This window comes from Neomonachus schauinslandi, chromosome 12 (genome assembly GCF_002201575.2).
Source record: "Neomonachus schauinslandi chromosome 12, ASM220157v2, whole genome shotgun sequence".
Classification (NCBI taxonomy): Eukaryota; Metazoa; Chordata; class Mammalia; order Carnivora; family Phocidae; genus Neomonachus; species Neomonachus schauinslandi.
This window is the reverse complement of record NC_058414.1, coordinates 37,998,735-38,026,040: the sequence shown is the minus strand read 5'-3', so window position 1 is coordinate 38,026,040 and position 27,306 is coordinate 37,998,735. Positions and strand designations below refer to the sequence as shown.

Here is a 27,306-nt window from a genome sequence, read left to right as displayed (position 1 = left end):
ACAAACAGGGTGAGTGGGAGAGGGAGAAGTAGGCTTCCTGCAGAGCGGGGAGCCCAATGCAGGGCTCGATCCCAGGGTATTGAGATCATGACCTGAGCTGAAGGCAGACGCTTAACCCACTGAGCCACCCAGGTGCCCCAACTAACAGTATCTTAAATAGATAGGGTTTGGAGTGGGGAGGGTTGTTTTGGTTTTGGTTTGGTTTGGTTTGGTTTTTGCTTTGTTTTGTTTTTCCATAACCCAAACCCTGGAAATAGAGCTTCCAGGACATGGGTCATGATTCAATCAAGTCATTAGGAAGGAGGCTTTTTTCTACTCTACCATTCTCAGTCAGTTGACTTTTTGTCCTTATTTTAATCACTTCAAGATTGCTCTCGCAGCGCCGGGCTCCCTGTGTGTGTTTAGGTTGAAAGAAGTAATCACAGGTGCCAGTGAGCTACCTTTTCCTATCTGTTGTTTCTATTAGGGAGCAAACACTTCCCCAGAAGCCTCCAGCGTATCCTTTTTCCGTCAGATCTCAGGCACAGGGCCACCATTAGTTATACATGAGGACAGGAAATGGAGTATATGGTAAAGGGCCATAAGATCATTATGATTTGTTTAGACTACAGCTAAAAACATCATGACGCTGAACCAAATCATGGTTCTGTAAGCAAGGAAGAATGGGGAAATGGCCTTCGAGTCAAGTGTCTGCCTGGACAACATGGAAGGGTCTGTCAGAAGGCTCTTGAAAATCCTTAAATGATAATCTATCATTGGAGGCTGAAAGCACAACAGAAAGATTATTAAAACAATTAGCTAAAGGAGCAAATAAGAAAAAATAGGGATTCTTTATCACTTTGGAAAACTCAAGAAATTCCATTGGATAAAATCAGAATCACGATAACAGCAAACAGTGACTAAATTAATAATAGTGTTAATATAAACACAAATTAAGTATTTGCTGATCTTTAATAGGCATTTGCCATTACACGTTTAAATGCTGAATGGAATCATTTCAACAACTGGCCATCTGAACAACTTTATAATATCTGGAATGGATATTTGAAAACTCTAATGTCCTTACAAATCATGTGGGAACATCATCAAAATATAGATTCTGATTTAGTAGGTCTGGGTCAGGGCCTGAGTCTGAATTTCTAACAATGTTCCAGGTAATGCTAATACTTCTGATCCATGGGCCATACTTTGAATGGCAAGGATCTAGAGAACAAATCATATTTTTTAAAATTACTTCAGCATGATCAATATGAAGTTTACTTTTGGTTGAGAGTTTTGCGAATAATTGTCCTTGCTTTTGGTAAGAAAAATAAAGACGAAACCCTGAAATGTTCATAAAGATGATTTTTGAATAATTACCTGTTTACAAACATCATTTTTGCTTTTTTCACATAACTTCAGTCTCAGTCAAGTACCAGACACAAGTGATTTCTCCTCTTCCTATTGTTGGAAAACACCCATGTCTGTTATAATCTCAAATGCCTTCAAGGATAGAGAATCTTTTCCATGGATTCAAAAACCCCCTTTGTTCTGTGAGCACTTTGATAGGTCTGGCTTTAAGGTTTTAGCCGGAAGACCTTTAGATGTAGACCAATTATTTAATACTTCTGCATTTATTACCTTTAGCACACCTTCCAGATAAAGTAGGAAATTAGGGAGAAGTTGTTCTTTATTCATCTGTGTGTAACTGCTTGAAAATGACCTTTTAGTCACCTGCTAGGTAGGGCCAGGGTTGGGGAGAAGAGGTCACAATAAGGCACAATAAGGGTTCAAGGTCTATGAGGACATTAGGGGTTAAGCGGAACACACAGGCTGATAGAGCCAACTAGCATTTACCTCTCCAGAATGTACTGGAGAGACAGGAGGCTTTCCCTCATTTGCAACAGAATGCAAAAATCAAACACCATGTCTTTTCTTACTATGGGGCTGATAAGGTCCTTGACATGGTACCTATTTTATTGAGGATCTCTTCTTTTAATATTTGGTGATACTTCTTCTCAAATGCATTTTGTACCTTCAAGGTTCTGTGTTTCTTCATGGGTAGCTATATGAACATGGGCTGAAAGCAACAGTTGGGTTTAGCAACTGTGGACACTGAATTGCTCAGCATCTAAGAGGTACACTTAAGCTTTCTGTCTATTATGAACTGAATGTTTGTGTGTCCCTTCAAATTCATGTGTTGAAACCCTAACTGTTACTGCAATGCTATTTGGAGATGGGGCTGTTGGGAGGTAATCACATGAGGTCCTGGGGCTGGGGGGCAGTGAGGCTTGTGATGGGATTAGTGACCTTGCAAGAACAGAAAGATCTCCTCTCCTCCTTTCTCTTTCCTTGTGATCACAGAGGAAAGACCCCATGAGGACAGAGTGAGAAGGTGGCTGTCACCAAGCCAGGGAGAGTGTTCCTACCAGAAACCAAATTCCACCAGAAGTTGAATCTTGGACTATCCAGCCTCCAGAGCTATGAGAAAATAAATTTCTGTTGTTTGAGCCACCCAGAAGAGAGTCCCTTTCTCTCTCTCTCTGTCTCTTTCCATCTTTCCCTAAGGACATCTGGGAAACCTTAAAAAAATATTATAAGTATGTCACTGGTCATTTTCTCAGAGAGGATCTACTCTAGCTTGTTTAAGCAAAAGGGATTTTTAAAGATCATTAAAAGGCTTACAAATTAATCAAGAGGAAAAGCTCTCCAGGTTGAGCAGCCTGGAGAAGTTTCCAAAGCCAACACCACACAGTGGGGCCCCCTGGAGTGTCTGACCTGCAGACACTTCCATGATAGGAATTGCCACCATAGCTGCTGGACTACGCACCCCGCTGCTGCTCCCCACTTCCTTCAGTTCTGAATTCAAGTTCCTCATGAGTGCATCTCTTTGGCAGAACCTGAATCATAACTAGAACACTAGCTGCACTGGAGTCTGAAAAGTGTTATTTTCAGCCTTCCAGCATCTACAGGTTAGGAAGGAGGTTGAAAAGATTATTAAATGGGTAAAACCATAATACCAGCCATAATAAGCACAACAAAATGGCACAAATTTCAGACGTACTCAAATCAACCTATGAGTCCTAGCTTTTGGCTCTTCTTGGAACATCACCCAAATCACACACTAAGTCACACATTTGTCTAGACTCCATTCCTTCTAAACATGCTTAAGTTTTCACCATCCATTTTCATCCCCGTACCAGACCTACCTCTTAGCCAACTCAGATCAGCGATGATTCATCCAGCCCCACCCCAGAGTGCTATTTGCCCTGATTCCTGGTAAAAGCAGGCCAACAATGGTTGACTGGTTCATGCCATTCCAGTGGTCATAAAACTGAAAACATCTTATAACACTCTGGTTATCTCAGTCTCCCCTGCAAATCGTAGGAGAAAGCCAGGTCTTGACATGGCCTCCATCCCTCTCATCATGGCAGAAACCACAGAAGCTCTGATGATTGAATCCCATCCCAGCAGCTGTCTGGAGGGAAGATGGGACAGTTAACACACGGGCAAACCAGAGATGAGAAACAGGAGACCAAAAGAAGTCAGTAGAGAAATTCTTTGCCCTTCTTTCTACCAAAGGACTTTCTGAGATGTTCTGCATAACTGAGCAATCTTTTGAATTTCCTGTAACTAGGACTCAGTAACATGATTTTTTATTTGTTTCTATCCTTCCTTTCTTCCTTACTCTTGCTTCTCTGGGATTGCGCTTGAGAAAGCATGAGCTCATATAATGAACCTCAGACTCTCTTCTCAGGTACCCAGACTAAGATAATACATTTGCAAATAGTATTCCCTGCAGTGTGGAAAGACATTTCCTCTTTACCAACCCACATCCAACTTCTCCTCAAAATCTGGCTCAAAACATACCCCTTCACCAGTCCTTTCATTACTTCTTATCACACCTCATCCACTCTATTTTTTCCTGAATGTTTTCTGTGACTATATTAACTTGTGCTTTTCTTCACTTCATTTTGCACATATTATGTATGATTTTCCTCCTTCCTCGAGCTGGTAAGAGAATGGACTGTCTCTTTTTTTAAGACATATTTTCTCAGTTACACTTAATATAAGAGAGCTACCACAGGAGGGTGTCCAGCATGGTGTGGTGGCAGAAATGAGGTGTCTGTCCACCCTCCTGCCCTCTCCTACCTCCATCAGCATTTCTGGCAAGCCCACTTTGTCTTCTTGAGGCAACCCCAGACTTTCCAGGGCCAATCTGCTGCACCTCCCTCCCTGGGTCCTACCCTACAATTGCAATTATCCTCCTCTTTGTAGGTTGTTCTCATTCCATTGCCCAGCCTCAGAAAACAACAAACTTGGTAACTTGGTTACGTTCTTGATTACCAGGCTGATAAACAATTTATGCCAAGTTACTACTGACTAAAGGAAAAAAGCCTTGGGTGTGTTCATGTACTTAAGGATATCCTACAAACAGTTGCCTTAAACCAGTATGGACTTATTCTTTTTTTTTTTTTTAAGATTTTATTTATTTATTTGACACAGAGAGAGAGAGAGAGAGAGCAAGCACAAGCAGGGGGAGCGGCGGGCAGAGGGAGAGGGAGAAGCAGGCTCTCCACTAAGAAAGGATACCACCCTCTTAGCTCAATCCTAGGACCCTGGGATCATGACCTGAGCCAAAGACAGCCACTTCACCAACTGGGCCACCCAGGCACCCCCAGTATGGACTTATTCTTAAAATATCATTTAGACACTCTAGGGGTTTAATGGAGAAAAACTTTCTGAGCAAGATGATTTTAAATTGTGATTGCAGTGTCGATTTTCAACATTCTGGAACTCATGCTACCCATTGTTAAGTACCAAAGCACCAATATTTTTGTTGGTGTGATGTCATTATTTCAGTATTTAAGGAAATCTGTAATATGAATTATTAATGCTTTGCGAAGTACCTAGAGAGTTAAGTCCAACGTTAAAAGGGAAGCTTTATTTTTCAAGGTGGTCTGGATAGTAGAAGAAAAAGACTGGAACACTAACCCAGATTTTCCCAGATCAAATTCACTCTAGTTTTCCTTCTTGAAAGAAGTTGGGTTTTTTTCCTTTTTAGCGTTCTGGGAATATGTAAAAAAAAAGAGCTTCCTAAAAGAGAATTATAAGGAACAAAGACTCAGTCTTAACCTCAAGATATCAGCACTTTGAATGGGGTCAGGTTGATGGTGAAAACAGTCACTGTTTATGAGTGGAAACTCTACCCCACATTCTCTCCCTAGATCTCCTTCCCACTGCCCGAGTAGGCACAGAGGGCAGCTTAGAAAATCCATTACATAAGTAGATATCCAACTGAAAAATGAGATTCCAGGCTCAACTTCCTGCCAGCACCCCCCTCCAATCTGTACAAATCAACCTCTTAGAATACCCCATTGGCTTATTTTAAAAAGAGCACTCCCCCTCCCCACCAAGGGTGGAAGGAAAAGACATGGAACTCCTTCTGAGGCTGAAGATCAACAATTCCATAGTTCCCTCAAAATTGGATCAGTGAGTAGAGAGTGAGGAGAGGGCAGCAGAATGAATTTGTTTCTTAATAAATCACAATCATCTATTTGTCCTCAAATTATCATCCATCTGTTCTGAGATAATGAGAAAAGTCCCACTCAGCATCTTGTCACATGTACAGTGTATATGAATGCCACACAACTCCACACCTAGGTATTGTTCTCTCTTAGGAAAGCAAAGCTCAAAGAATAATTAATGTTATATTATGAAAGCAGGGAAATTTCCATCACCTTACATCACGCTTGGCACATAATAGGGCTCAATAAATATTTATTGAATAAATACATCATGTGAATGAATAGCCCCAGGTCGTGCTTACGGGAAATGGCTAAATGGCATTCAAACTCAGCTCTCTTTACCCATCAAGACCTCCCTAAATCAAGTGCTATCCTCACACCAGCCCTGACTGCAGCCGCAGCCCAGTATCCTAACAGCTCCTTCAGTCTGACTCAGACATTTCTTTCAGTGAAAGATCTCATTTCTCTCCCCATATTGGAATCTAGCCCCATGAGGGTTCCATCCACTTACATGTGAAACCAATTAGCAGGTCCCAAGCCCAGAATGAGCTTATCCTGCCTGGGCTTGGCTTTCTATATTTTGCAGTTGCATATGGTTGGTGAGATCTCTCCATGACAGTATCCTTCACGTTCACACAGATCATTCTCCCCTGAGCTTTTCTATTTTCAGTCACTTAATAAGCAATAGGATCTATGTGACATTTATCATCTCTTAGTTACTGTAGGTTCTCGACTTCAGGGCTATAAAGGCTGCTTTGTTACTTGTGGGGACTTTAAACTCAAAAAGTATTAGATGGGTGGATGGATGGATGGGTGGAGCAATTCGGTGAATGCCTACATTTCAGGTAGTTGACACCATGTGATGCCTCTTGGTTAATGTCAATTTCATAAACCAGAAAACCAGGTGAATCTTAGAAACTTAACCGAACTAAGCAAATAGTTTTCAAAGAAGCCATACCTTATACAAATATAGGGAATATATGGGGGCGCCTTGGCGGCTCAGTCATTGAGCGTCTGCCTTCGGCTCGGGTCATGATCCCAGGGTCCTGGGATTGAGTCCCGCGCTGGGCCCCCTGCTCTCGGGAAGCCTGCTTCTCCCTCTCACACTCCCCCTGATTGTGTTCCCTCTCTCGCTGTGTCTCTCTCTGTCAAATAAATAAAATCTTAAAACAAACAAACAAACAAAAAAACAAATATAGGGAATATATGAAAAACTCACTTAAAAATAATCCAAAAATTGGCACTGGATTCTTATAGGTATTATTATAAAGGAAGAACAGTTTTTAAATATTTGGTTTTAGACCTGAGCCATGATGGAGATGCTGAGGATTTGGGAGATAAAAGTTTGTCTTCACTTTGCTCGCACTGGCTAGATTTCAAGTAACCTTTGTGTTTCTTACCAGAGCTAGAGCAGAGGGCTACCTTGGGAGAACAGCACTCAGACTCCGCCTGTGCCTGTTTACAGTGGGCAAGGTTGGTGGTTATTGTCCTTGGGTGCTACCTCCGAGGTCCATGGCCTAAGCTGCCGACATATAAAACAAATGAAAGTAGAAGAAACATATTTGCATTTGGCTTTGGATAGCATAATTACAGTTGTCCAAAGGTGTACGGTGGCCTCTAGTAATCATTTCACAACTACCCTATGGGCTGAGAAGTGCAGGGAAACAGTCTGTAGGCTTGGCTTGGAAGGCTAGAGGAGCAAGGAGGGCCGGTGGCAACCCAGCACCACACAGTGTCTCCTTCTGCGGCGGGAGAGAGGCCTTGGTGTCTGCTCTTGGCATTGATCTGACTCTCTCACAAGTTTCTGGCAACCTCCCAGAGAGAACAGCCTGTTCCTGCTGAGTGTATAAAGGGCTTCAAAAACATGTTTGTGTGTGCAGCCTAGAAGGCAGGCCTGGCTTAGTCACTCCATATCACCTACTGCCATAGCCTTTCTGGAGTCTCAGGAGGAGGACTTTGGCTCGGGCCTGCTGTGCACCTCTCCACAAGATGGGCTGGCCCTGGGTCCGGCCTGGGCACATTGCTGGTGTTTCTGTGATGCCCGTATGATCAGTGCCGAGATCAATTTTTAGGGAACCTCAATGTTCCTACAGACCATGGTCCAAAAAAATACTCTGTTGCAAGGAGTAAATATAGACTGAGTTTCAGCTAACCTCCTAGTATGGTCAAAAAGGCCTCCTTTAGAAACTTGCACCTGTTTCCCAGGGTTGGAGCTTCTGGCTGGGCACGATTACTCATCCTGTGGGAGTGAAGATAAAGCAGAATAACACCAGCTCTGGGTACTGCCAGCTTAAAGGAACTGACTCACTCCTTGCTCCTCATGCTACCCTGTTAGGAGAGTGAAATCTGAGCAGAAGGAGGGATTAATCAGTCTGGCCTAAGGGACCCATGAGGGGGTGGCTGGGGTTTCTAGTAAACAGAAAAGGGATTATCAGAATGACTGTGAGCTCCTGGGCCCCGTGAACAGGCAAACAAGGTCCACTAGTCTTGGTCTCTAAGAGCAAATAGCAGCCAAAAGACCGTGGAATATCTTAGGGACAAACTATTATAGATCATAAGATTTTATCATTACAGGCCTATTCTTGTGGACAAGGTGGGGTCCATAAAAATGGGGTTTGCTGTAGAACTTTCTGAAATTGAACTACTGAAATTTCTCCATCTTTGAATATATCTAGCACTTTTTCTAACCACTTCTAACACACCTCTCCTAGTCTGGTCTGCAGTGTAGTTTGCTGAATGTACAGTCTTACTACACTCCCCCACCTCAAAGACCCCTCCCCGCCAGCCCTCAACCTGGAAACTCTCTCCTAAGTGTCTCAGCTTTCCTGGTCTTCTCCTTCCTGCTATCCCATAGCCCCTCAAATTCAACATGTCCCAAATTAATCTTGTCTTAAGGAACAGTCTAGTATAGTGATTTAAAAACAATGGGGCGCATGGGTGGCTGAGTCGTTAAGTGTCTGCCTTTGGCTCAGGTCATGATCCCAGGGTCCTCAGATCACGACCCGAGCCGGGCTCCCTGCTCAGCGGAGAGCCTGCTTCTCCCTCTCGCACTCCCCCTGCTTGTGTTCCCTCTCTCACTGTCTCTCTGTCTCTGTCAAATAAATAAAATATTTAAAAAATAAAAATAAAAACAAAACAAAACACATAGGCATTAGTATGGGATGGATTGAGCTTGAGTCCTGTCTATACCTCTTAATTAACTATGTTGTCTCGGGCAACTGCATAACCTCTCTGTACTGTAGTTTAATTGTCTGGAAAATACAAATAATAGTACTTTCCTCATAAAGTTGTAGTGAGAATTAAGTGAGCTAAAACATGTAAAATGATCAGCACCATTAAATTTGTCATATTAGATTTGCCATAAATGATAGTTCAAGGAATGAATGAAGGAACACATTTAATGGTGAATCCAATATTTAATTGGTCAGGCTACTAATAACAACAACCAAAAAAAAAGTTGAAATGTGAAATACAGAATTTGAGAAGCCCAGACTTGAGCAGCAATTTTGACAATAATTAGGTGACTTTGGTCAAGTTACATAACTTTTCTGATCTTCATCTCCTTACATATAAAATAGGGATGGTGTTAATAGTTACCAGTTGTTGGCTGCTGACTGCCTCAGGCATTATGCTAAGCACTTTAATAAGCATTATAAATAGCTAGACAGAGATTTAATAATCATATCAGAACAATCACTGATGATAGATGATATAATATTCTTTTATTTATTAATTCAATCGTTTTATATCAAGTGACTACTAAATGCTAGAAGTTGAGATTCAAAAGAGAACAAATTGCAAAATATTTGAACAGGCAGTCCACCAAAGAGGATACATGAATAGCCAATAAGCACAGAAAAGCTGTTTAACATCTTTAGCCCTCAGAGAAATGTGAATTAAAGCTACAAAGACATGAATACACAGCCATCAAAAGAGCTAAAATTAAAAAGACTGACACCACTAAATGTTGACAAAAATGTACAGAAACCAGAAATCTCATGTATTGCTGATGGACGTGAAAACGGTACATCACTTTGGAAAACTGTTGAGTACTTTCTGTCTTTTTTTTAAGTCTTTTTATTTTTTCTTTTTAAAAAAGATTTTATGTATTTATTTGAGAGAGAGTGTAAGCAAAAGAGAGAGAGAGCACAAGCGGGGTAAGGAGCAGGGGCAGAGGGAGAAGCAGACTCCTCACCTGCGGCTCAATCTCAGGACTCCAGGATCATGACCTGAGCGGAAGGGAGACGCTTAACCAAGTAAGCCACCCAGGCGCCCCTGGCACTTTCTTAAAAAGTTAAATACATGCCTACCGACTGATCTTTCAATTCTGCTCCTAGATATTTACTCAAGGGGGAAAAGCATCCACAAAAAGACTTGAAGAAGAATGTTTATAGCAGGTTTGTCCACTGTATTATTCAGGTTTCTCCAGAGACACAGAACCGATAGGACGTATATGTATGTATAAAGAGAGAGAGAGAGATTTATTTTAAGGAATTGGCTTATGTCATTGTAGGGGCCAGCAAGCTGGAGACCCAGAAAAGAGTTTATGTTTTCATTGTGAGTTTGAAGGCAGTCTGGAGGCAGAAAAAGACTGAGGTCACCAGTCTTTTTCTGAGAAGGCCTTTAACTGATTGGATAAGACCCACCCATATTATAAAAGATAATTCGCTCTTATAATATGGAATATTATGAGTCTCAGTAAACTCAAAGTCTGCTGATTGAAATGTTAACCACTGCTAAGAAAAATATCTTCACAGCACTATCAAGATTGGTATTTGACCAAATATCTGGGCACCATAGCTTACCCAAGTTGAAACATAAAAGTAATCATCACAGATATCATTACCCCAAACTGGAAACAACCTAAAGGTCTATCAGCAGAAGAATGGATAAATAGCTCGCATACATTCATACAATGGAACACTACTAAGAAATAAAGAGATACAAACTACTGATACATGTAAAAACATGGATGAATCTCAAAATACTATGTTAAGAGAAAGAAGTTAGACACAAAAAGGTATATGCTGTTATAATACCATTTCTATGAAGTTCAAGAAATAAATCTAACCTCTGGTGACAGAAACAGTATAGTGTTGCCTATGGGAGGTGAGGGTTTACTGGAAAGAGGCAGAAAGAAACATTTTGGGGTAATAGATATGTTCTTTATCTTCATTAAAGTGCTGATTACACAGGCATATATGTTTGTATAACTTCATCCAATTAAATATTTAAAAGTTATGTATTTTGCTGTGTGTAAATTTTACCTTAATTTTTTTAAAAATTGAAGAGATCACAGTTCCTTCCTACCTAGCTGGGGAGACAGATATGCAGAGAGACATTTTTAACATGATATGATGAGCTTCTTAAGGCTTTTAAAAGAGTAAGTTGGAGGTGGGTGCTAATATTTCTTGAAGCACCCCAAATGTTCTAATGTGTAGCCCAGAGTGAGAACCATTGCCTTATCAGTGCCCCATGTGCTAGGATTTTGTCTGCCACTATTCACCTTTTTTTTTTAATATTTTATTTTTTAAAGATTTTATTTATTTATTTGACAGAGAGAGAAAGCACAAGTAGGCAGAGTGGCAGGCAGAAGGAGAGGGAGAAACAGGCTCCCCACTGAGCAGGGAGCCCGATGTGGGGCTTGATCCCAGGACCCCGGGATCATGACCTGAGCCAAAGGCAGACACTTAACTGACTGAGCCACCCAGGCGCCCCATTATTCACTTTTAAATACTCAGCACTGGCTCAACAAATATTTGTTGAATGAATTGTATGTTTCTTTCCACAAAAAGAAAGAAGAAAGATAGAAAGAAAGAAAGAAAAGGAAAAAGAAAGGAAGAAAGAAAAAGAAAAAAAGACCCCATGCCGGTCATCATCACCTGCCTTCCAATTCTGCCAGCTTTTTATTTACCTAACACCTGACCATGAGTCTGTGAGCACTTTGAGACTAGAGCCCAGAGATGACCAATAGATTTCATCTTGCCTATTAACTCCAAGCACATGATACTGGCCCTCTAGATACTGTGTTGACAGGGACTCTGAGACTGAGTCTGGCCTCAAAAGGAGAGAATACCTTGATTTGTTAGTATTGCCTGCCAAAAGTGTGAGGTGACATGCCACACTTTTGTCATCCCAACAAGCTCAGATTGAGCACCATGTAATACCTAAATAAGAAAGGTAGGCAAAAGAAAGAAAGAGAGAAAGAAAGAAAGAAAGAAAGAAAGAAAGAAAGAAAGAAAGGAAGAAAGAAGAGAAAGAAAGAAAGAGAAAGAGAGAAAGAAAGAAAGAGGGAGGGAAGGAAGGAGGAGGGAGGAAGGAAAGAAGGCTATACACATAGAGGGAGCACAAGTTAAATGAGTCAGTCAGCCCGAGGCCAAAAAAAATATTTAAGGAATATTGAAAACCAACTCAAATATCAACTCATTGCAAGAGGGTCTGTCTATGTGATTTCTTTGGATGTGTCCAGGGTCTACACATGTACAGATCTCCTTCTGTGGGCTGCAACACATACCAATGGCATATCGTTAACTAGATAGCTGCATGCATTCCACTCACAGCCGCTTGCTAGGTATGTGTGTGTTGATACTTTTCTGGCATGTGTGGGGTCTCCGAGTCACAGGGCTTACTCCACTTGTTAGTCTGTGTGGCCAGCTATTCTGCTGGGTTATCTCAGGAAGGAATTCTTTCTTGCTTTTCCAAAAGGAAGTGCCTCTGGGACCTTTCTGGTGGCATCGTTTGACTATCCCACATCCGAGACGCTAGGTTCCTAGTGGGGGGATGACCAGGCCCTTCCCTGGAGGGTCAGGGGAGGCAGACCAAAGCCACAGGCCCCATCTGGGAAGCTTTTCTCCTTGTTGGTTCTTTGGCCCTTGTTCCTTCTACCTAGGTCCTGTAATCTCTGGCTAAAAAGGAAACCAACTCTTGCATCACTGTGGCTGTCAGACGGAGAACATAGACTCAAAAAATTAAAGAGGGAGAAAGAAGCACAAAAGTTCCCAGTTTCTGCATGGCTGAAATGTCCCCTTTGCAGAAGACACCCAGCTGTCGAGGTCTGTCCCAGGAACACACCAACATGGCCTCTGCATGGCTCATGCTGAGATCCTGGCCAAGCAAACAGACACCAAAAAACACATTGAAGAAAGAAGACAAGAGACAAGAAAGGGAGAAGAGAGGAAGGGAGAGTCAGGGGGAGAAAGAGAGAAGAAAGGAGGACAGAAAGAAGGGGCATTAAATGAATGGAATTGCTAATGAAGTTGTCTCTCTCAGTGTGACACAAAGAGAAACTAAGTGCAATGTTTTTTCTTCCAGATATGCAACCAGGGGACAGAGACCTGTGGTTCTAAGATCTCTTCTTGATTCCCAGACTTTTTTCCAATGAAGATCAGAGAAGATTTGTCTGGAACTGTAACTGGACGATTAATGAAAGTTGCCACAGAATAAATACCCTTTTGCCTTCCTTGAGCTTTCCTGTTTAATTTTCCTGTTTAAATTTCCCATTTAATTTAATTTAGAAGGGGGAGCTAAGACAGAAGAAAGAGAAATTAAGGAGTCGATCCCATTTACAATTGCACCCAAAACCATAAGATACCTAGGAATAAATCTAACCAAAGAGGCAAAGGATCTGTACTCAGAAAACTATAAAATACTCATGAAAGAAATTGAGGAAGACACAAAGAAATGGAAAAACGTTCCATGCTCATGGATTGGAAGAACAAATGTTGTGAAGATGTCAATGCTACCTAGATTAATCTACACATTCAATGCAATCCCTATCAAAATACCACCCACTTTTTTCAAAGAAATGGGACAAATAATCCTAAAATTTATATGGAACCAGAAAAGACCCCGCATAGCCAGAGGAATGTTGAAAAAGAAAAGCAAAGCTGGCGGCATCACAATCCCGGACTTCCAGCTCTATTACAAAGCTGTCATCATCAAGACAGTATGGTACTGGCACAAAAACAGACACATAGATCAATGGAACAGAATAGAGAGCCCAGAAATGGACCCTCAACTCTATGGTCAACTCATCTTTGACAAAGCAGGAAAGAATGTCCAATGGAAAAAAGACAGTCTCTTCAACAAATGGTGTTGGGAAAATTGGATAGCCACATGCAGAAGAATGAAACTGGACCATTTCCTTACACCACACACAAAAATAGACTCCAAATGGTTGAAAGACCTCAATGTGAGACAGGAGTCCATCACAGTCCTAAAGGAGAACACAGGCAGCAACCTCTTCGATCTCAGCCGCAGCAACTTCTTCCTAGAAACGTCGCCAAAGGCAAGGGAAGCAAGGGCAAAAATGAACTATTGGGACTTCATCAAGATAAAAGCTTTTGCACAGCAAAAGAAACAGTCAACAAAACCAAAAAACAACTGACAGAATGGGAGAAGATATTTGCAAATGACGTATCAGATAAAGGGCTAGTATCCAAAATCTACAAAGAACTTATCAAACTCAACACCCAAAGAACAAATAATCCAATCAAGAAATGGGCAGAAGACATCAACAGACATTTTTCCGAAGAAGACATCCAAATGGCCAACAGACACATGAAAAAGTGCTCAACATCGCTTGGCATCAGGGAAATCCAAATCAAAACCTCAATGAGATACCACCTCACACCAATCAGAATGGCTAAAATTAACAAGTCAGGAAATGACAGATGTTGGCGGGGATGCGGAGAAAGGGGAACCCTCCTACACTGTTGGTGGGAATGCAAGCTGGTGCAACCACTCTGGAAAACAGTATGGAGGTTCCTCAAAATGTTGAAAATAGAGCTACCCTACGACCCAGCAATTGCACTACTGGGTATTTACCCCAAAGATACAAATGTAGGGATCTGAAGGGGTACGTGCACCCCAATGTTGATAGCAGCAATGTCCACAATAGCCAGACTGTGGAAAGAGCCACGATGTCCATCAACAGATGAATGGATAAAGAAGAAGTGGTATATATATATATATATATATATATATATATATATATACACAATGGAATATTATGCAGCCATCAAAAGGAATGAAATCTTGCCATTTGCAACGACGTGGATGGAACTGGAGGGTGTTATGCTGAGCGAAATAAGTCAATCAGAGAAAGACATGTATCATATGACCTCACTGATACGAGGAATTCTTAATCTCAGGAAACAAACTGAGGGTTGCTGGAGTGGGGGTGCTGGAGTGAGGGGTGCTGGAGTGCTGGAGTGTGATAGACATTGGGGAGGGTATGTGCTATGGTGAATGCTGTGAATTGTGCAAGACTGTTGAATCACAGATCTGTACCTCTGAAACAAATAATGCAATATATGTTAAGAAAAAAAAAAAAAGAAGATAGCAGGAGGGGAAGAATGAAGGGAGGGAAACCAGAGGGGGAGACAAACCATGAGAGATGATGGACTCTGAAAAACAAACTGAGGGTTCTAGAGGGGAGAGGAGGTGGGGGGATGGGTTAGCCTGGTGATGGGTATTAAAGAGGGCACTTAATGAATGGAGCACTGGGTGTTATACGCAAACAATGAATCATGGAACACTACATTAAAAACTAATGATGTAATGTATGGTGATTAACATAACAATAAAAAATTAAAAAAAAAAAAAGAAGAAGGGGGAGCTAGATGCCAGTTAGTAGCCCACAGCTCTGATTTATGGCAGGGAGAAAGTTCTACACTGCCCTCTTCAGGCCAAGCTACGAAGAGCAGAAAACCAACATCCAGCGGGCTTGGAACAGCGTGCCACAGGAGAGCTTGTACCACAGGAAAATCGTCATCATTAAATAAAATGCAATAAAAACCACAAGTCACTTCTCGGGCCTGTGCACATGAATGTCTTGGAAACTGTATATTTTCCAGCATAATTACATAATTCTGTCCCCTCTGTGCACACATAGCGGACCCATGTAGCATCTGACCATTTACTGGGGTTCAACTACATAGAGGACCCTGCTTTAGATGCTTTACATGCATCATTTCATTTAGTTCCCAAAAGAGCACTGTAAATCAGGAAGTTAATCTTTTCTATCCAAATAAAGAAATTGACACTTGGATTAAGAAACCGGCTCAAATTCACACATATTTAGCGGCACCATCCAGATTGAAATCCCAAACTATTGAATTCCAAAATCCATATTTTGCCCCCTGAGCGGCACTGCATTGCTTACAAATGGGAGCAAACACTGCAGTTTCTTTATAGGTATCTTTATTGTAGAACTACCCAAAGGTTACTTAGAAACCATTTGAGGCTGCCTAAGCTCTCTCTGGTGGGTCATCCTAAGAGGTTTCTCATTGTTGCACAGACTTCAGCAGTGTTGGGAGGTCTGGGGCTCCTGAAGGACCATAATCAAGTAGTGCTTCTGTAAACAATTTATCACTTGAACACTGCCATGACGAGAATTATATGCAGTCTTAGAACTTCAAATTTTGCCTCTATTCCTTCACTCTCTTATGTCTTGGAAGCAAGAGTTCCTTTTTTCCCCCTGTAAATTAAAAAAAAAAATTCTTTTTTTTTTAAGATTTTATTTATTCATTTGAGAGAGAGAGAGCATGAGAGAGGGGAGGTCAGAGGGAGAAGCAGACTCCCCGCCGAGCAGGGAGCCCGATGCGGGACTCGATCCTGGGACTCCAGGATCATGACCTGAGCCGAAGGCAATCGCCCAACCAACTGAGCCACCCAGGCGCCCCTAAAAAAAAAACATTCTTTAGCTTTTGATATTAAAAAAAAAATGCAAGGCTTGGGGTGCCTGGATGGCTCAGTCGGTTAAGCGTCTGCCTTCGGCTCAGGTCATGCATGATCCCAGGGTCCTGGGATCCTGTCGGGCTCCCTGCTCAGCAGGGAGTCTGCTTCACCCTCTCCCACTGTTGCTCCTCACCACTCGTGCTCTCTCTCTCAAATAAATAAATAAAATACTTTAAAAAAAATGCAAAGCTATATAGTCATTTATTTGCTTGAGTAAATCATTCCATATGATTGGAATGGTTTACACAAGAAGAGGGTTAATTAATGTCATGTTTAGACTTTTTTTTCATGTCTAAATCTTCAGAATTGTAAGGGGGGCAGGGAAGAGGAGTTGAGGGGAACGGTAAAGGCAATTACCTGTTTTAAGCACCATGAAGGTTCTCTGAACATTATAAAATACCATATAAATGTTACACAGTTGTATCATAATTATTACTACCATAGAAGTTATAAGGTTGGAAAAAGAACAATTATGATACTAATACTCTGTTGGTTCCTGATGGTGCTTCCCCATGGTTCGAGATACTTCATAATTTGATCCTCCCAGCCCTGCCAACTGCATCTTCTACTCTCTACAACAAACATTCACCTTCTGCTTCCATCAAGGTTGTCTAATTGGTGAACTATCATATTTGCATATATGCAAATAAACCCATTTGCAAAAGGGAAATTTTTCCTAAAGTAATTAATTCGCTTGTTTGCTAATCATCCAAATCCATGTAATTTCAACCTTCATCTCCTATCTCGAAAAGCCCAAGAAAGTCAGGGACCTGGTTTGTCTTGTTTCCCTCATTGATTCCAGCCCCGAGCAAAGTGCCTAGTGCATAGGAGGAGCTCAACAAGTATTTGTCAATGTGAGCAAAAATCTACTATGTATCCCTTTTGGCTATAGCTTCACCCTACTGGTAGAAACCTCTCCCTAAATGATAATAATTATGAAAGTAACAAGGACAATGATACTGAGAAAATGCTTACTGTTCTATGTGATTTAATGTGAAAGCAATTTAACCCTCTGATGGGGTTTTAGGACATGCTGCCCAAAGTATGGTATCTTGTCATATTGAATACTTCAAGTTGAAGGAGTTTGAGAAAACAGCAGAAGCAAGAAGGTAACTCTGATTTTCCCACATCTTCTCCCCTGAAACAGGTTGGAAAACCTTCCTGTGGGAAGTGCCCTCCCTGTACCTGGAGGAAAGAAGCATCTTTATCTCTTAAGACAAAGGAACACCAGAGAAGAATACTAACAAAGAGGACTTGCTAAGTTTCCCCTCATACTCCTTAAGGATCCATCATATTTTCTACACAACTGCCCACTCTTAATCAAACTTAACATAAAAATACTCAGTTCTGTTTTTTCAGATCCTCATTTCCTTATGAAGGTTCCATATCATGTAGAACCTTGTATGCCTTTCTTTTATGATCTTTGTCAGTTTAATTTTCAGACCCAACCTGAGATCCTAAGAGAGTCAAGGAAAACTTTTTCCTCCTCTACACCTCAAGACAATCATGTAAAATTTTTATGATATAGTTACCATTATCATTCCCATTTTATAAATAAGGAAACTGAGTCAGGGACCAAGTGCATCCTTTTCCCTAGATAATGGATCAGATAAGGTTGGAAGTCAGAAAATGAACACAGGTAGATGGGTACCAGAGCCAAAACTCTTAACATCTAACTGTAATGCATCTGTTTATACTCTTAGGAGAGTGACAATGAATTTCTTCCAGACACCACCCATGGTGTCTGTGTTTCAAAGAAAATGAGTGAATAATTTGGACTGTTTTTCTTAAAGTTTTGAAAGTGTGCCAATTTAAAACTTGAGTTCCTCGCAAACAATCCGATGAGTAACAAAAACATAAGGCTCAGCTGTTCTTTCCAACATTGATAACCCACTGCAAATGGTTATCTGTACAATCAGTTTTCAACTGCTGTGTTTTTTATTAGAAGCCACTGGGTTCAGGATGGAAGGACAAAGTGGCAATGTAACACTAAGTGATTAAGAAATAGAACACAAGTGCGTCTAGATCCTGAGAAGGCGAGAAAGCTGGATGGGTGGTCTTCCCTCCTATTAAAGATCTTTCCTCACATGTAACTTACAAAAGAGAAGAGGTTTGTTTTCTCAGGCCACTAAATGACTATTTACAGAAAGTTACAAAAGCGGCATGAAGACATCATTTCCTCTGTTGCTGTTGCCCGGGGTTGTGTGAATGGGGAGAATGAAGGGGAATGAAAGGACCAGGATGACAGAGATGGAGACAGGCAGGAGAGAATGACTGTGGTAGCATTTCTTTATTATGATTAAAACACTCTTTTTTCCGGGGCACCTGGGTGGCTCAGTTGGTTGAGCATCTGACTCTTGATTTCAGCTCAGGTCATGATCTCAGGGTGGTGAGTTCAAGCCTCACAGTTGGACTCCATGGTCAGCAGGGAGTCTGCTTCTCTCCCTCTCCCTCCCCTGCTCACGTGTGCCTGCTTGCTCTCTCTAAAACAAATAAATACATCTTAAAAAAAAAAAAACAACACTCTTGTTCCTACAGTAACAGCCTGCCTTTTATTTGTGTTTACCCTTTACTTTCTTTTGAAAATATTATTCATTTACTGGCACATTTCCTCATTCTCTTTTTCTTTCTCAATGTTGAAGACAGCAATGAAACATGTAGGGCTCTTCAGAGATCTCTAGCTGTAGACAATTGGGAAAAAGTCTTATCAGTAGATAAACAACTCCCAAAGACGAAAGGAAACAAGAGCTTTATTTAAGTCCTCTAAATAAAAGTTCAAAGATAAAGAGAAATGACTTTAAATGTGTGAGTAAACAATTCAAAACAAGTAGGCACGTATTCTGTACTAATAAAATGTCTAAGCACAAGCAAGCAGATTGAGAAACATTTCCTAATGCAGGAATACCCTCTCCCTTTGTCTTCAGCGTTTTATTGACAAAGACAGTGCATCACAAATTTTTCGGCCAGAATATTCCTAAAGGTGAGGGCGACATGCGCCCCCGCCCAGCATTCTAGGATGTGTTCCAACACCACTTGCCACAAACAATTTTTTGAAGGATCAACGTTTTTATATGAATAGTTTATACAAATTCAGCATCCTATTCCACAATATAGATCTTGTTTTAGTACAAATTAGTTCACTCAAAATATCTGAGTAAGACTGAGGAAAATCAGAAACATTATTGTATCTAGCCATGCTTTTTCCTACAGGGCACAGGACGTATAAGAATCCCAGTTTAGAAGCACAGTCTAGGTGGTGGGCTGGTGGAATATTTGACATCATCTCTACTCAAAACTCAAGGAACTAAAGTTAAATAAGATGAAGAACCATGGGGCGCCTGGGTGGCTCAGTTGTTAAGCGTCTGCTTTTGGCTCAGGTCATGATCTCAGGGTCCTGGGATGGAACCCTGCATCAGGGCTCTCTGCTCAGCAGGGAGCCTGCTTCTCCCTCTCCCTCTGTGCTCTCTCTCACACTCTCTCTCAAAAGAAAAAAGAAAAAAAAGATGAAGAACCACACAAATAAAAGAAACCTGCTCACAACTGGCAAATGGATTGGTTTGTACTTAATTACCTCTGCTCTAACTTCTAAAAAAGCGACGCTAAGAGGCAATGAGCTTACCTAAAAGTGATTAGCAAGAACAAAAAGGCGAAGCAAAGTTGGCCTCATCAACCCTGAGGTCCAGAGGTTAATCATCTAGGTTTCACTTTTGGCAAACCACTAACTAACAAGCCTGATTGACACACTTATCTTTCCAAGTTTCTTCAACTTTAACCATTTTCAAAGTCTTTCTTTTGCTCTTTCAGTAGCCAGCCATCGCTCCTTATCTTCCGGCTAAAATGTTCTGAAATGTCAGTCTATTACACAATGAGACCAAGTCATCAGCTGAAGGGCTTCCCTTCACACACTTCCTTGTACACATCTTACTCAACTTTCTTGTCACATACATAGGAGCCATTGAGTGTGCAATATTTTTTCCCAATATTTTTACTAAACAGGAAATCATAGTAAAATCAAAGAGTTTCTAGATGTTCAGAGAAACTGAAAGTCAATACATTTACACTAACGGCAGCGGGGCCTCCCTCTATGTCACGCAATTCCCTTCACTCTTTCATGTTCATGCTTAAAAGGAAAATCACACTTCGGGTCAGAAACACGACTTTGAAACAGAAACACTAAAAATGAGTTTGCACCCTGTATTGTTACCCCTGACATTTGACATTGCAGTTTCCTGCTTGTATGTCCGGATCCTCTGCTAAATGGTGAGATTCTGGAGGGCAGGAGTCCTCGCTGTAGACTCCCCGTTGCATCTCCAGTCTATGGCTCAACAAGCGTATGTTGAAATGTCCATTTTTTGGCTACTAAGTGGACTGGTCTTTGTTTTTCATTTCTCCTTTAACTCAAAGATCTCCTTGTTTTGATGAGGCTCATATGCTCTCTTCACCAAAAATAAGTTAAAGAGCTTAGAGTGGGGACAGAGGTTTGCAAAACTAGTGACCATAATCTCTGCTAAGTGGTAACTGTGGTGGGAGGGGAGTTTGGGGGAAGCCACTGAGATTAAGAGGCCAATCACAAAGTCTATGATTTCGCCAACTGAACAGTAATGTAAACCTATTACTGAGAAGGGAGAGAATGAGATTGGTTGTAAGAAAAACTGGGTCCCATTTCAAATGAGATGATATATGAAAAGTTTTACAAAAATATATCAGGCACCAAGGAAAAACACTATACACATTAGTCATTACTGCTGTCAGTACCTTCTGGATACATTCTTGTCTTTGAGAATTCCTTAACTTTACTTCTTGTTTATTTCCCCTCACAGTGATACCCTAGGATTAATGACATAGAGTTTGTCAAGTGTTTTGAAATCCCTGAAGTGTTATAATCAACCCAAGTACCATTTTATTTATGCAAACTGTGTCTACCCGGTGAGTCCACTTAAATATCTAGGATTGGGAACTTCTGTCTCCTAAGGCTTAATAAATGATTCCCTCTGGCTCCAAAAGCAAGTACTTTTTCAATGACAGTGGGAGGGACAGCAAAGGAATTGCTCGGTGACATCTGTTGTGCAACGTTCTTCGAATGGCGCATCTCGATAAATGCATGAGAGTCCTTGGAGAGTTACTGCACACAGTGAAGAGAGAGTGGTAAAAATCCCAGTGTCTCTGTAAAGGAAGGCATGACAGGTTAGAGGCAGAAAAGCCCTGGGGTTTACATCAGTAGAAATCAACAATGACGCACTTAGTCCCTACTTTTTACACAGTGGCAGCTTTCTAGGGTCTCTGACCGTGAGATAAAATTAAACATGAAATTGAGACACGGGCTGAGGCAGTGATATGTGAGGAGAAAAGGGAGACGAGGGGGTATACCATGCTACAATTCAGAACCCAGGAAATGAGATAAAATATACTCCTGCGAACTGCCTGGACCAACGTATATCAAAACAGCAATTTGAAATTAATCTAAATACTACTGTATACCCTCTATGTGCCTTATGTGGCCCATACATTCAGATATTTTTTCTATTAATGACGCTAACGCAGATTATAAGTAACTTTTTAAGGGTAAGATAGTTCAAAAGTAGCAGAGTACAATTGCACCTAAGCCATCAGGCTCTGAGCCCGATGAGCTTTGCACTCTGTGACTGGTTCCTCTCCACATGCTGGAGACAGCCTGTGACTGCTAAAACCAAGAATGGGAGGCTCAGTGGGAGGGCTGGTTTACCAAGGCAGCAAAGTCCATTTGCAGAGTGAGAACTCAGCTTTGTCAAAGGCTTTCTGCATGACTCATTAAGGATTTTTAATATACCTAAAGTCTTCAAAATAACTAAAAGTGAATGAAGTAGGGGCGCCTGGGTGGCTCAGTCGGTTAAGTGTCTGACTCTTGGTTTCGGCTCAGGTTGTGATCTCAGGGTTGTGAGACTGGGCCCCACGTGGGGCTCAGCGCTCAGTGTGGCATCTTCTTGAGATTCCCTCTCCCTCTGTCCCTTCCTCTCATCCTCCTCCTCTCTCTCTCTCTAAAATAAATAAATATATCTTTTCAAAAAAGCAAATGAAATAACCTACATGAAAAACTAATCTTCTGGTAAAAATATCACATAAGCAATCTCAAATATTACTACTATTATTATTATTATTAAATTATCTAAATTACTGAGAAAGTAAAACTGTCACTTATATACAAATGTTCAACTTGCCCTTAAATGGAGAAATCCTCCAGACATTTGTAAATGCTACATACACGATGTATCTATTTATTCTAACATCTGCATTCTTTTTAAAGATTTTATTTATTTGAGAAAGAAAGAGAGAGAGAGAGTGTGTTGAGCACACAGAGGGAGAGGGAGAAGCAGACTCCCTGCTGAGCAGGGAGCCTGATTCGGGGCTCGATCCCAGGACCCTGGGATCATGACCTGAGCCGAAGGCAGACACTTAACCGACTGGGCCACCCAGGTGCCCCTCTTATATTCACGTTTTATAACCATTTGTCTCACTGCATTTGAGAATCTCTTAAAAGCATTCTCAAGACCAGTTTTTAATTAGAATTTTCTGTACTTCTATTGCAGTCTTGAACTATTTTACAGTGAAAACCACAGAAAGTGAATGGATTCTTTACCTCCAAGTCATCGTCGGGGATAGCTCTTTTCCACTTTACATTCCACCTGATGTGTTCATAGGCATTGACTACAACTTCGATTGCTCTGGGACAAGAATGGCAAGCCTGTATCACCTGTCAAGGAAGCACGCAGCTTTAATTGTTCAATGCACGTCTATGATTCATTCATTCTCACGGAGACATCGAGAACCTACGGACTCCTTGGGCTCCTTGAAGCCCTGAAATGCTTTTGTGAAGCTTCATGCCTTTGAGTTTTCAAACACACTGCTAGTGCCAACGTAGATGGGAGGATTAATAAAATCACACTAACTTCCTTCAACATTCAGGGGCAAGTGAGAAAGAGGAGCTAACAAAGAAGGTGGGAGTCTGATGAAAGGCACATCCTCCCCTTACAACCTTCAGCCCTCCCCACTGGAACACCTCCAGCTTCTTTCTGCCAAACCGACCCATCTCCAGAAGTCCTTTGAGTGTGGTCTGCTTTCATTTCAAAGGGACCCAGCTGGTTCGGCAACTGGTCTACAGGGAACCTGCAGCAAAAGTACTCTTGACTCCGAATTTACCTGCCTTTCTTTCCTTTGCCAACAGACAAGCAACCCCGGCCACAGACTTGAACCTTTAAATTTTCTCATCATGAGTTACACATCGGTTCCATTTTTCCCTTGGAACTCCAGAAAACATATATCAAGCTCTCTGTGGAGTCGTCTTCAAGACCCTTCACTGGACATGATATGAGGAGAAAGCCCCCCATCGCTGCCATTGGAAGGGAGGCATGCCTTTGCACTGAAACAACTTTCTTGGGAGAGTTCTTCCTGACTTCCCAGTCCTTGCCAACCTCAGCTTATTGTTGGGAAAAGGGTCACAACACTGGTCTTCTCTACCTCCTTTACAAGTTGGTCACAAGTGATCCAGCATTGTATTTTTCAATGTGGGCTGTTAAGAACCTACTGTCTTGAGGCCCTAGGCAAAACTGAGACAGAAAGATTATAACTTTAATGCCCAGTTCAGTGTATGTGTGTGCATGTGCGTGTGTGTGGGCGTGTGCATGTGGTGTCACCCAAATGGAAGGCCCACGTCAGGAAAGAGCTGATGTTAAGAGCATGTTAGGGTGGAGCCCTCTGACGGTCTACCTGCAAGACCAGTCTGAAGAGCTTGGGACTGGCTTAACAGGCAAGAGAACGCTATTACATTTTCTTAACAAGAAAGGGTTATATTCAATCAATTCATTCCATTAGGAGGCCTTTATTGAGCACTGTGTTTAGCCCTATGACAGTAATTCTGAGAAGTTTATGACCTGTTTTTTGTCTTCAAGGAGTTTACAACCTAGTTGAAGAGAAAAGACATACACATTTCAAAGAGCGAGCAGTGTAAGTCAGTAAATAATAAGAGACTGGCTTAAAGATCATCAAGTGTCCCTTGAGCATCATGAACAAAAGCACAAAGGAGAAAACAAGGATATCAAGGGCAGAGAGCAGTAAGGAGGCTGAATGGGAGTGCACCAAATGGCTTCTCAGCTAGCTTCACTGTCAGTCACGAGATGAAGGGTAACCGAAGCTCTGAGAAAGAGCAAGGGGGGCTTAATGACTAATCAGCTATGGGGAGTAAAGAATGCAACTTTCAAGCCTGAGAACAAGGACATATAGGGGTGCCACTGACGGAAATGAGGAAATGGGAAGGGCATACTAATTTGGGGATGGTCAGATCATGGGCAGGAGGATATGTCATAGGCAATGTCTTAATGTCAGTCAAAAATGTGCACGATAATGCTCCACTGAGAAGGCCAAGATGGAGGAGGAGACCTGTGTGCCATTAAAGAATGTGCTGGCTAATGCCACACAGCTCAGTAAGACTCTAAATGGGAATAAATGGAAATGGTAGAGGACCATGGTCTAAAGCCTGGGGAATCCTAACAAGCAGGAGAGAGGGAGAAGGAAAAAAGTTATAGCTACCATCTTTTGAGTATTTATTATGTGTCAGAGACTATGTTAAATCTTTGCATATTTGCCTTGCTCAATCTTCAAACAACCCTATGAGGTTAGTCCTATACTTATACCCATTTTACAGATTTAAAATCTAAGACGGAAAAAATTTATACCCAAGGTTATTTAGCTAGTAAATGACAGAGCTGGGATTCAAATTCGGGTCTGTATGACTCCAAAAGTCAAAAGGAAATCAGGCCTATCAGAGTGAAAGACATCAGGTGAGGAGAGCATTGGAAGCCGGGTTATCACCAGAGCCATGAAGATTAGGGAGAGGAAGACAGATTAGAAACCACCAGATCTGACTAGAAGGCCAGCTTACCGGGAGTTGGGTGGACTCAAACAGGGAGGGATCAGACTATGGGAGACAGATAGAGGATGGATGCACAGTTGTAACTAGGGCTGACCCATCCTCATCTTTAAGACCTTGGCGTCATAGCATACAGAGTTTTAGAGACCCAATAAATAACTTTCTCTGCTGAGTTTAGAACTTATTAAAAAAATGAAGTAAAGATGATAATCAGAGAACAGAATGTTATTTTTATTACTAATAAAACTGATTACATATAATATGTTGAATTATGGGACCACATCAAGCTTCCTAACACTCCACCCCAAGATTAAATTTGCATCCCCAAACTATGGGTCTCTGCCTGATGTAAAGAGCTTGTTCCTGGATGCCTACTACACAGAAGAACCAAGAAATCAGGTTTTCTCTAGGCCCACAGTTGAACAAGTAAGTTCAGTTCCTCCGCCCAATTCATCAGTAGGTTAAGTGGAATAAGATAAGGATGGGGACAGAGGTGGGTGGGGGTTTCATTTTAGCAGAACTTCTCTTACAAACGCATGAGACAAAGGAGATGGCAGTTCTCCTCTAATATAACACATCAAAACCCAGCTGCAATGGCCCAAACCCAATGGGAATCAGGAACAACAAAATATGGTGAGATGAAGCAGGGTCATCAGAGTGGAGATATCAGGAAAGAAAGATTTGTAAGAATTTATTGGAGCATGGTTTCAAATCAGGAGGCCTGGCCTCAGTAGAGGACTGTGTCAGTCCCAGCAAACAGGCCAACCAGAGGGTCTCAAGAAGTAATAAGGGAGTTTTATTGAAATTGAAGTTTGAGTCAGTGGCATGCAAAAAAATGTTCAATAACAGGCCTTCTGGAAAAGGAAAAACTGTGCGTATATTTATATGTACATAAATGCAATACAAATTTTTACTAATACAAAGAATGTGCAGCCCACAGTGTATGAATAATAAAATATCCAGTACTCTTTATTTCTTATTTTGTACAGTTAATTGGTTCTTACAGAATACTTTCACTGATTTTTGCTATCAATTTTGTATGGATATTGGATTACATTCATAGCCAAAATCTATGTCTGCAATTGAAGAATACATGTAGTTGTTATATGAATGTTGGTTGATAATTTTATTACACAAAAGAGTAACCATTCCACAAATATGAAACAATGAAGACCTACATTGGAACTTCACTCATTCATCAATGATGTGAGTAACTTTTTTTCTGGAAATGTATAATAGTTTTTGAATACTGGGGTCATATTTCCCCATTTTTTGTGCTATTCACAATGTCAGAGCTATGGACACTACATACTTTTAGGTTTAATCTGTATTAGTAATATTCTCTCCATTAATTTCTTAGGTCTAGACACCAACAAAGCAATAAATCAAAGTCTGATCAGTAGCATTTGCTGATTTCTGTGGTGTAAATACTCCCATCGTGGCCTATTCATAGCTACCAACCTGAGATCACTGAATGCACTGCAGGGAAGAGATGTGCAGTAACCAGGCATTATACAATGTTTCCACTACACAGGTGTAATAGACGCCTAAAGCATCAAGAGCATAGGTATGTAGAGGAAAATGATTAAGAAATATAAAGAAAATAATTAGAAAATAATGTGTTTTAAATATCTATTATCTTTGTTTTTAGTATACTCTATTTGTTGTAAGCTTATTTGATTTAATTTTTTTTAAAGATTTTATTTATTTACTTGTCAGAGAGAGAGAGAGAGAGCACAAGCTGGGGGAGAAGCAGAGGGAGAGGGAGAAGCAGACTCCCTGCTGAGCAGGGAGCCCGATGCAGGACTCGATCCCCGGACCCTGGGGCAGCTGAGCCGAAGGCAGCTGCTTAACCAACCGAGCCACCCAGGCGTCTCGATTTGATTTAATTTTTAATAATGCTGCACTTAACAACCAGCTCGCACAATTCCTGATAATTTCTCAGCTCTCGTGAGCCACTGTGAGTCCATTTCCAGCATTCAGATGCTTTCAGTTGTCCCATGTTTAAGCACAGGCATAGGCCATCACAGACTAACTGTATGTATCGAAGCTCTAAATCAGTGAATGTGGCTGGGTCCAAATGAGCACAACATATATACTTGCTTAATGCAGAGGAACCATTCACATGCATATTCTGGGCACAGTGCACAAAGCGGAGCA

At 41.3% G+C, this 27,306-nt stretch overlaps 1 protein-coding gene across 1 annotated transcript in view; it reads right to left on the bottom strand.

Annotated features, from left to right (window-relative positions):
* Positions 1–21,221: 21,221 nt before the first annotated feature.
* The window catches only part of ASB4 (ankyrin repeat and SOCS box containing 4), a 66,266-nt gene continuing 60,181 nt past the window's right edge, over positions 21,222–27,306 (bottom strand). Inside the window, exons 4-5 of the mRNA XM_021689777.1 lie at positions 22,861–22,974; positions 21,222–21,410 (exon numbers count right to left, since the gene is read on the bottom strand). Of these exons, the coding sequence (XP_021545452.1) occupies positions 21,222–21,410; positions 22,861–22,974 (303 nt within the window). The remainder of the gene's footprint in view (positions 21,411–22,860; positions 22,975–27,306) is intronic.